This window comes from Phaseolus vulgaris, chromosome 8 (assembly GCF_051622355.1).
Source record: "Phaseolus vulgaris cultivar YP4 chromosome 8, ASM5162235v1, whole genome shotgun sequence".
Lineage (NCBI taxonomy): Eukaryota > Viridiplantae > Streptophyta > Magnoliopsida > Fabales > Fabaceae > Phaseolus > Phaseolus vulgaris.
Window position 1 is genome coordinate 9,894,466 of NC_143505.1, and position 11,560 is coordinate 9,906,025.

At 36.4% G+C, this 11,560-nt stretch overlaps 1 protein-coding gene across 1 annotated transcript; it reads right to left on the reverse strand.

The window, feature by feature from the left end:
* Positions 1 to 69: 69 nt before the first annotated feature.
* On the reverse strand, positions 70 to 11,041 carry LOC137823447 (ethylene-overproduction protein 1). The gene is made up of 4 exons (XM_068628586.1): positions 8,416 to 11,041; positions 6,565 to 6,856; positions 6,163 to 6,472; positions 70 to 1,003 (listed from the first exon to the last, which is right to left on the reverse strand). The coding sequence occupies exons 1-4, from the start codon at positions 10,452 to 10,454 to the stop codon at positions 723 to 725; spliced, it is 2,922 nt and encodes a 973-aa protein (XP_068484687.1). The 5' UTR covers positions 10,455 to 11,041; the 3' UTR covers positions 70 to 722.
* Positions 11,042 to 11,560: the final 519 nt, after the last annotated feature.

Consider the following 11,560-nt stretch of genomic DNA (forward strand, 5'->3'; position numbering starts at 1 on the left):
TTTAAATAATCAACAGAAAATTCATTTAGAGTGTGTAGGGGTGGGGGTAAAAAGAAAAATACAGACGAATTGAATAGATGAAAACTTTCATAGCTTGTATGGATATGGTTCTCCAAAGAGAACTCTCTGTCACAGTACACAGTAAAAAGGAGTTGCAAGGGAATTGTGTTTTATACAACAGAGAGGACTGAAAAAACAACACAATGTGAATTGGCGATTGCTCGGCCAAAAAATTTGTGGTAAATATCTAGACCTTTGATTGGAATACCGTTCAGAAATTTAGCAAAAGAATAACATGTGTATCTCTTGCTTCAAAGATAATTTTGGAAGCTCCATGCCGGTAATCCAAACATGTTGATATGACATCTGTTGCATAACAAACTGACTTTCATGTACAAGTTTGTCTAAAACTGTGGTAACTTATAACCATCCCTGCCGGTGTTGTATATTGGAAACAGCAGTGGCATCTGCACCCATAAGCTGGCAAAACCATAATTCATTACATATATTTACAAACTATCTTTCCTTCCTTCCCGTTCAGTTGCAATCCAAAATTATCTTTCTAACTTGCCCTTTCACTTCTGTAATTCAGCATCCAGAAGGTTAGCCTAAAAGATATGTGGACCAGACTATTTCAGTAGACAGAATCCAATAGATAAATAGCACTGATGATAACTGGGTCGTGAGGTGTAAAAAAGTATAGGTTGGCAAGAATAGGCCTGTCACCATAAGGAACACTCCGAGAACACCTGATCATTGGTTTTTGACTCTCTCACTTTTTGTTCATTTATTCGCTCCCGTGCTTTATTACAAAGCTCTAACGTCTCAGCATGGCTAGGATCAAGACAAAGGGCTGCTTCACAATCTCGGACGGTAGAAATATAATCACCCATTGAATCATGAAATGCAGCTCGAAGATGTAACAGTTGCAAATCTGGCTTAAAACCAATGGCCCTTGAAAGCTCTGCTATTGCTTCATCTTCCCTATGATCATCCATTAAAACTAAGAGAAAGGGACCCCATGTTAGAACTTGACAATTTATGTGCATCTCGAGGAATCTAAGATAATTCATAAACAGGTTTCAAGGATTCAAGACAAAAACATGATTGCATTATTCTGTCACAACGTTTATAGCAAACAAAATACATTTGTATGAATTAAGACTAAAATCAAAACAACAAAAAAACGTACAAAAAAGGAACCTCTAATGATTTATTTTAGCTTATCAGACAAGAATAGGCTCAATTTCAATGGTTGCTGGTGTCAAGATAAAATAGCCAAAAATGAGCAAGGCACCTTCCAGAAATGTGAAATTTGATAGGCATGTTTTTCTACACAAAGTCACAAAATATATAAACTACTCCTCCAAGACTTAAGGAAATGCCTAAAGCTTATTTTATACTCAATAAGTGCTAAGATACATGTGTTATTTCCCATAACCTTTCACCATTATGATGTTACGAGGGGTTTTAATGAACTACTATTAATGCAAGTTTATGTTTCGATAAGGAGCATGAATGCAGTATTTAATTTAGATTAGAGGAAAGTTAATCACTAATGCTCTTAACTTAAAAAGGTGAAGATAGGGTACATAAACAAATAAATGAATACAGCTGAAGGGTAGAAAATTATTTTGTTCAAGTAGTTATTACTTGAATTTGGATGTAATGAAAAATCAGTGAGGTACTTACTCAGCAGATGTATATTTTCTATTTATAGAAGTACATTACAAAGAAAAGTTAAATCCTATAACACTCAACCCCTTACGCTAGGTATATACACTCAAAAGTAGCTTTATGGAAGCTGTACAATACAATAGTACTTATAATTTTAACACGCCCCTTCAAACTGGATGTATGCACCAAGCTTGGAATGTATAAACTGAATTCTAAGCCCTCTCAAGGACTTACTGAGAATGTCAGCTAGCTGGTCCTTAGAGCCAATAAATCCAGTAAAGAGTTCCCCAGCTTCACCCTTATAAAATAACAATTGATCTCTATGTATTTGGTCATTTCATGAAACACAAGATTGGAAGCAATATGGAGGGTTGTTTGCTTATCAACTTCTCAAAATTTCACTCTTGAAGGAGTTGTTTAATCCACACAAGTTCACAAGTGCCCAAAGTCATGGATCTATATTCAGCTTTTGCACTAGATTGGACAACAACATTTTATTTCTTACTCTTCTAAGAGACAATATTTCCTTCATTGAATACACAATATCTTGTGATGCATCTTCTATCAATGGGACAGTCAGCCCAATCTGCATCACAGTGCCCGATAATTTGAGTATTTACTTGGTCCCCATACAAATCCTTGTCCAAGAGCCTTTTTGATATACCTAAGAATACAAATTACAGCATTCCGGTGATTAATGTTAGGATTCTGCATGAATTGACTAACAATTCCGACCATATAAGAAATATCAGATCTTGTAATATTGAGATAAATGAGTTTTCCTATTAGCCTCCTATATCTTTCTAGATCTGAAAAAGTTTCACCTTGGTTCAACATAAACTTTTGACTTGGATCTATAGGACTATTAATCAGCTTGCAATTTGTCAATCCTGTCTCCTATATGTTAAGGTGCCACTTCAATACCCACTAAGTATTTCAAATAACAAAGATCTTTAGTCTGAAAATGGATCAACAAGTGCTCCTTTAGTCGAGCAATCCTAGTAGTATCATTCTTTGTAATAACTATATCATTAACATAGACCATTAGATAACACACCACTCGAGAAATATGAAAATAGAAAACTAAATGATCTGCCTCACTTTGTTTGTCCAAAAACCTACACAGTATGATTGAATTTACCAAACCAAGCTCGAGGTGAGTGCTTCAGACCATAGAGAGAGCGATGTTGCTCCCCCTAAATAACACACTAGGCCAAACTCCCCCTAAATAGCAAGTCTAGGAAGTTGCTCCGTGTAAATTTCCTCCTCAATATCACCTTGAAGGAAACCACTTTAAATGCTAGGTTGGTGAAGTGGTCAGTGGCAAATAGTAGCCAATGTAAGAAAAAGTGTAAATGTGTTGATCTTGCCCACGAGATAAAAAGTATCACATTACTCCAGTCCATAAATTTATATGTATTCTTTAGCCGAGCTTTAAGGTAATCAATTTCACTTCTATGCCCAACTTGACTCATCTACAACCAACCGTCTTCTTTCCATAGGGAACAGGAACAACTAGGTTGATGTAAATACCCTATGAGGATAAAGATGAAAACCTCAACAATTAGCATTGTCACTTCAATAGACTTTAATTATTTTTCCAAATTGATTCTTAATCTCATTAAAGGAGAGAAATATGGACAAGAGTTTATATTTGTCTTTCAATAAAAAAAACAACTACAACGGGAGAATCCGTAAGGGTTACAAAATATCTAAACCAAAAGATGTGATAATGCTAGGTCTCCAAATATTTGAGTGAATGCTAGTTCTTCACTCTTTATTTGATTCAAGTATTCATAGACCTTGACCTTCCATAGATTGAGAAATACAAGTTGTTGAAACACTTGGCATTTAAGTCTCAAATATTTTTGCTACTACTCATTAGAGAACTTAGACTTTCCTTCTCAGAACTAGGCACATAGGTTGCCTTTTCTGGAAAACCATGCAAGGAGTAGCAACTCTCTTGGGTATGACTCATTCTTTTGTAGCATGTGCAGTCAAGACATCCACTCCAGCCACCACATCCTCCTCGGTTGCTATGACATCTTCCTCGTGGTGCTTGCATTGTTGATGTTTCAATAACTTCAATTGAACCCTAAACCCTAACCCCGAAAAGGTCCAGTGACTAAGCTAACCATGCAATGAATTTTATCAGCAACTAAAATTTAGTCTTGTACATTATCAAAATCCTAGTGTAGACTTCTCATAATTAGGACCACCATGTATAACTTATAAAATTTTTTGTTGATATCCTTCAATGACTCATCCACAAGAAATCTCCTTTACTACAACCCACACCTTTACTATGTGTGAAATAATATTACGATTAATTTGTGTGAGAGGCTACTGTTTGAGTCACATCAAAGAGAAGTTGAATGTCAATATAAAAAAAAGAGCATGTCTTAAAGGATCTAATTATTTCTAAAACATCATGTTCAGCTGAAAACACAACACATAACTAGAAGTGCAGTTTCTACCACTAAAATTTATCTTTATTCAAAACAGCACTAACTTCCTTTTCCAAATGATCATGGTATCCTTGACCAAGGAGCCATAACTCCTCTGATGTGGACCAAGATAAGTAGTTCTTCCACTTGAGTTTTGTCGTGGTAATAGTAGAAGTAGCAAAACAAGGAGCAAAAATAATAGAAGTCTTTCCAAACAAAAAGCCACAAATAGATTTGAGAAGAGGAGAAAAGGACTAAGTTGGAGGAGAGAAAGTCTTCATATGCTATCTACGTACGTCAGACTAGGAAGACAAGCACAAAAGTGTGCCCAAAAGATGTTAACGAGAAGAACAATGATAATATGGTGTGATTTTGACACCGAGAAGGTGACACATGGAACACATGAAGATCAACACATAATGGGGCGTTGTGAAGATTTTGGTCACACAAGCATTAGGGTTGGATCATGCTTCTCGAGGTGCACCTAATCCTGACTTTACCAATCGAAATGAGAGTAAACAATGGTCAATGGTGATCCAAGACAGGGCTATACCAACTTGAATTTGGATGTGATGAAAACTCAGTGATTCGCTTACTCACCTAATGTATATTTTCTATTTATGAAGGAGAGAAGAGTGCATTACAAGAAAAAGTTTTATGCTACAACACTCAACCCCTTAGGCTAGGTACATACACCCAAATAGCAGCTTTATGAAAGTTGTACAATTCAATAATAATCATAATTTTAACATTGAGTCCTTCCACAAATACGGAAATTACTAATATCTTAAGGATGGCAGAAAAATCTATTGACGAAGTTACAATGATGAGCATTAATAATAGCCTAACATGATAAAGAAGAGCAAAAGAAAGTTTATGGGCAAGATATCATACCACTGATGACGAAAGATTAATAGATTAAGGGCTAGGTTGGAAGAGTTTATTTATAGCTTTTTCGGATTTAATCTTATGACATAAATATTTGAGTAAGAAAAGCTTACGAATGTAGCTTATGATATTGCCATAAGCTGTTTTCAGCTTAGTTCAAAAAGCTCCCCAAGAATAAGTTAAACAGCTTACAGCTTATACGAAAATAGTTTATTTTATCCTATTTCCTTTATGCAAATAACCTATACACAAGTGCTTATAGTGCTTATCTGATGAACACTTGGATCATATTTGCATAAATTTCTATATAAGCATTTATAGGAGTATAAAATAAGAAAGTAAAATAAATTAACTTCGATAAGTTAAAATAAACTTATATTTGGACAGACTTCTCCATAAGGACATTTAAAAGAGAAAAATAAGAATGAATTAAATAAGTTTCTCCTAAAGTTGAAATAGCTTGTGTAAGCTAATATGTAGAAGTTTTCTCATGTTTTATTTTTTATTTTTATTTTTCTTTCCTATAAGTGCTTATGAAGAAGTTTGTCCAAATATGTCCATACTTAATATTGATAGACTTCTCTCACCTAACTTCTCTAAAAGCTTAGATGACGTAGCTACATGAGGGTCAAAGTTTGCATTGAAAGTTCAAAGTTTTTTGAGAGGAAAAGAACCCCGATAGGGATGTCCTAATCATTTAACAAATCCAAACCATAATGTTTCCTCAAAATGAGATTCTCACAATCATATTACATCTTCAATTGATCTTGCGGTAAAGCTATAACTGACAGGGATTTGCATCAGCCATGAAAATGTGAGAAATATATAATGGCTTGCAGTCAAAATAAAGTTCGCATGATGTCTGTGTTGGTAGTTATAAGTTTTGCTATCATGTGGTACTAAAACCCAGCATAAAAGGAAAAGTGCAGGTTAAAACACACACTGAAAGATTACAGTATCTCTAACATCCACTCAGTGCTAAAACCATTATAGCTATAACAGGGAAGGATCCAAATCAGTCAAAACAAATGTTTGACATGCAAATATGGCTAACAATCACTAGCCCCTTCTATAGTCCTATCACACTCCACACCAACAAAAGAAATAAAGACAAGAATAGACAAAATATAATTAGCTGTGAGAAGATTACCTGCTGCCCTATATCTGTAAGGATAAGTCCTTAGGGGATCCAACTGTGTTGCCAAACTAAGATCACTCTTTGCCATATCACGATCACAATATTCTGAACGCTTCTCATACGCAGATGCATTATTCCTGGCCTTTGCTATCAGTTTTGTCATCTCATCATATGCAGCTTTGTGCTGTTCTTTAAGATGATATACACGTGCCAACCCTTGATGTGCTCGTGTATGCTTGATGTTAAGTGCATGCTTGTAGCAGTCAGCAGCAAGGTCCAACTTGCCACAATCTACATATACGCTTCCTAAATTATTCAGCGCCTACAATGTACAAGAATGACTTTAATAAACTCATTGCTTCAGCGCTGACATCCAGTTAACATCTTTAATCTGAAAATAGGTATAATACTCACTTGTCCTTTACGAAGACCATCTGAGGGGCATCTAAGGGCTTCCTCCAAGAGATTGATCACATACTTCGAAGACTCTGAATCAAGACTTGAGTCAGCTAAGGCATAAGCTTTGAGAAAGAAAGCTTCAAATGACCTTTGAATAGAAATGGACTCCTCAGCTTTTGTCAATGCTTCTTCACGATAACCAGTGTCATATAGTATCCAGCCTTCATAGACAAGCCTTTCATGTGCTGAACATGAATTATTTCTGGCTAGTCGCAAACTGCGCATGGCTGCCTTCTGAGAATTTAACCTGCAAGATTAAGAAGCATCAATGCCTGCTATGAACAGGGTCATGCCGAGGCAGTAAAAATAGTAGAGACTGAAGCACTAATCAAATAACCTATGTGATTAACAAGCAAAAATTAGAAATAGTTTAATGCATAGCATGCCTTATTTGCTGTAGATACTGAAATGTAAAAAACTAGTGAAAAAATATACACTTGAATCGTCTGACCATTGAAAAAGAGATCAAGAGATATCAGTTTCCATCTATCTTACGGGTAGAGAGTGCAGTAGGATACAATAACACGACAAAAAGAACATTGCCTGTATCAAAACCTGCTACCATTTAAACAGGGCAAGGAAACATCTCAATTTTGAAACTCAGCCCTGTACATAATTTCCAATAGTAAAGTATAATATGACCTTCTGTTACATATGAATTCTGAAATTTCTGCATATACTGCATTGTTCACGCTGTGGATTAAAGGTTCATAAAGACAGTTAGAGTATGAGGGATGTTGAAGTATTTCCAAAAGGGCTTGCTATTGATTTTAAATCTTTTAACTAGGGAAAGATATCTGGCTTGGGAAAATTGAGATGCCACAACCTAGTATGGAGAAAATGGAATAGGAAATACTCTGACTTATTAAGTGCTCTTGGATTGAGAATTACTCCCAGCTAACCTCTCACTTTTCATAAAAAGAAAACAAATATTGGTTTTCCTTTTTCCTCTTTTTCCTTCTTTATGCAACAAAAACTTCATTCTTAATGCTAGCTTGAACTATAAAGAATCTAGAAGCATGGGACCCAACAACCCACACCAAAAGGATAGTATCTATTGGAGATCTCATATCGACTAAAGATATTACTAAAATATAATATAAGTAGGTACAAAACTAATCTTATAAACTAGTTTGGTGAGATTGAGTTATATTTAAATTTCACTTTCTTTAGGTGATATCACATCACAGTCATTTAGAGTCTATTCTAGTCAAATTTGTTGGACCTACCGTGTCATCTGCTATCGAGTTCCCCTTAGTCTCACGCTCGAGATGTCTAATCCTCAACGTGAGAGAGTGTGTTGAAGATCCACATCAATTAAAGATATTACTAAGTTATGATATATATATATATATAACATTTCAGACTAGTTTTGTGAAGTTGGGTTAGACTTAAATTCCACTTTCTTAAGAGCATCAACCGGATCATTTAAGCTACAAATAAAACTGTTCTACAGTACCTGGTTACCTTTTCTAATTTGGTGGATGAACAATGACGATGCTATAGTTTCCTCTAATTTAAATATTCTACAAGGTCACAAGTCATCATAACTAACTAATCTATTTAGCAGCAAATAGAGCCACAAATTCCGTGCAGAATTATGTTCATGATTGAATTCAGTTTAAACTGAAAAATAATTAACAGAGAAAGATATAGCTATATTTAGAGATGAATCACCCTTGCTAGTAACAGAGAGAACTACAAAACAACCAACAGGAAAATAATTCCATTTAGTGAGAATTTTTTGGAAAACCACTTACAAGGTTAGAGACATTAGACTTGAAGTGATGCAAAGCTCATTCTTACCTTAATAGAAGGAGTGACTGCCGGAAGCGTAAGATACTTTTCCCAGGGTCATTTTCCAACATTTTGTGTACAACAGCCAAAGAACCAATATCATCGACAGATGACCATCTGTCATACAATTGCATCCAGCAATCAGCCTGGCTCCACTGCTGAGCAACAGGGCGGAGGAGTTCTACCAAGTGACCACCATGCATATTCCCATAGAACACCATATAATTTGGATCCAACGTCAAAATTGCCCTGACATCTCTAAGGGCTCCTTCATAATCCTTCATAGCAATCAACAACCAAGCTCTCAACTCAAGGCAGTCCGGAGAAACCTTGAAACCAATTATTTTATCAATTTCAGAAATGGCAGCTCCAATCTTATTCTCCTCCAGCAAAGAAACAGCATTATATTTGTATGGAAAAGAAAGAGTCGGATCCAATTCAGTTGCAGAGAGCAAATCCACCATTTTCTCCTTCCCAGTGCAATACAAAGACCTCTCCTGATACATCCAACCAACTGGTTTGTAATTTTCTATAAGGGAGTTTATCATCTTATATGCTGAAGACATGTGACCAAGCTTATACTTGGCCCTTGCAACACCCACTAAAGAATAAATATGCCCTGCCTCAACAGCAGACTCAAACCAACGTTGTGCATCTTTGTATTCCTTTCTCTCAAACATAACAACTCCCAGTTGGTGATAAGCAAGTTGTTTCTGCCAACCCTCCACCGCACACTCTCCCAATCTTTCCAAGAGCATCACTGTCATGTCCGACCTCATTTCTTCCTCCATCGCAACCTGACTCAAAAAGTAATACAGCACAAACGACACGTGCCCCACAAGGGCCAATCTATCCCTACCCTCCGGACAACAAAACATTTTCATAACACTCCATCGCTCCAAAGAACCAGGAAGCTCCCTCAGAAACGCCTGCATGCAAGCCGCCACAAGCAGATATGCAGTCTCCTCCAGTCCATACTCAATCAGCAACACGGCATCATCCATGTCCAAAACCAGAGAAGCCAAATGCGTGTCACAAGCATGCTTCATCTCCTCACAACAAAACTTGTTCGCAAAAGAAAGCATCTCAAGAATAACATTAGGAGGGAACTGACTCAGCCTCTTGGTTCTACTAAAAACCTCAACAGCCATCATTGCCTCAACAGAAACACAATTCATAGAGAAATTTATCTTCTCCCTCCTACACTCAAGAAATCCACCACACAACATTGTCTCAAACGGCCTTGAAAGTGCAGCCATAGAGTACCTCCTACAACTAATTTCACTATCACCTATGCAGAAAAACACATCATCATCTTCAGCATCACGATCACCACTACCATCAACATATTCACTCGAAGTGGAACATTCTTGTTCGCATTCCTGATTACGAACAACACAATCACTAACTATCTCTCTAAGAAAACACGTACAACGATCAAACACCGATTCATGATCATACCCGGGGACCAAACTAGCCTTGGGACACTCAAGGTTTCTTCCACAGCAATCCATCGAATTCGATCCAACAAGCTCATCCTCTCTCCGCTCATACCTCAGCCACGAAGCCAGTACAACCTTCGCGTGCACATCCGCCGCGTGCCTCCGAGCCTCGCGGAGCCCCCGCCGGAACAGCTTCGGATCCGGCAGGCCACGCAACACCGCGCATTGCTCCAAATACACCTCGGATTTCTCGAGCGCCGCGCAACACTCAGCCCTTCGATGTACGCGGGCGAGGGTTTCCACAAAGTCCAAGGGCTTCAAGGAAGGCTCAATCGAAGGTTCCAGAAGCTCCGAAGCCGGAAGCCCGCACGGGAGAAGAGTCTCCGAAACGGCGTCGTGTCTCGGAGCTGTAGTAGAAACCGGTCTGGTCCGACCGATCGGGCTTTTAGAATGGTCGAGCGAAGTGTGCAGCTGTTTATCAGCTGCACTGACAGAGCTCCGATCGGCAGCGGCGGCGGCTGAGGGTTTGAGCGCGTGGACCTGCGTGCCCTTACAAGCGTCCATGATTTTCATGCTACGAATGGAGTTGAAGATGTTCTGCTGCATCTTCCGTTTTTCAACGGTGGAGCTTTCGGAGTCGAGAACAATTGAAGCTGTCAAGAGAACAAAATCGGGTTCGCGAATATTTATTTATTTAAATTTAAAATTTAAATAAAAATAATAAATGGAGGGTTCTCTCTATTTTTTTGGGTACAGAGATTCCTGGGTTTGTTCCTCTGTCTTTTATTTTTCTCTTTTTTTCTTTATTTTTAGAAAATAAACGGTGGTAAGGGTGGTGCTGGCTGACGTGGAGGTGGCCGTTGAAACGGCCGCTCCCGTTCTCTTCTTTGTGCCAATCTCGTGTTCTTCTCCAATGCCAATCTCTCTCACTTATTATGAGGATGTAATGCTTTTCTTATATCATATCATATACTTTAGGGTAAAATATCATTCCTCTGAAAAAGTAAAGTTTTCATATAAGATATATCATAAAGTTTTAATAAAAATCAAAATATAATAATAAAATGCATATACACAATAATATAATTGGATCTTACCACTTTTTAAATTTCACACTAAAATTATTGAAAATATTTTTATAACTTACCCGTGAATTTATCTCACTTTTATTTGTTTTGACAAGTTTCAGTTTTGAAAACCAGTAACTGCGTTAGTACCGGTATAGGTACTTGCTTGCACTAACAGTTTGGTTAACAAAATGTATGAAAATGAATAGTATTTTAGCTTTTTTATTCTGAAATACTGTTTTAGTTTGAATATTGCACTGAATATATACCTATATTTAAATAATCAAATTCACGTTTTGTTTTAGTTCTATTTTAAGATGATTAAGGTTATAATATTTTAGCATATTATTTCTAGAAATTAAGTGAGTGTATGTTAGTAAATTTTATTGAATATTTTTTGTCTAAATTTAACTATGACCTAAATTTAGTTTTTAATTATGGATAATTTTTTTAATTTGATTTAGAAATATATATATATATATATATATATATATAAGGAAATAATCATCATCTTAGTACATTTTTAGTGGATTTTTATGATATTTTATAAGTTTTAATACGTTAACTCAATTATGAAACTAATTTTTAATTTAAATTTGCAATATTTTTTTAAAACCCAATTTTATAGAATACAAATTATTATAT

What these genes read in the sequence shown, in the direction of transcription:
- LOC137823447 (XM_068628586.1), bottom strand. Translation starts at nt 10,454, where the DNA reads ATGCAGCAGAACATCTTCAACTCCATTCGTAGCATGAAAATCATGGAC. An exon ending in ATGGTCTTCGTAAAGGACAA is followed by an intron (nt 6,473 to 6,564) that starts GTGAGTATTATA and finishes TGTACATTGTAG; the next exon opens with GCGCTGAATAATTTAGGAAG. An exon ending in TTACAGATATAGGGCAGCAG is followed by an intron (nt 1,004 to 6,162) that starts GTAATCTTCTCA and finishes CCTTTCTCTTAG; the next exon opens with TTTTAATGGATGATCATAGG.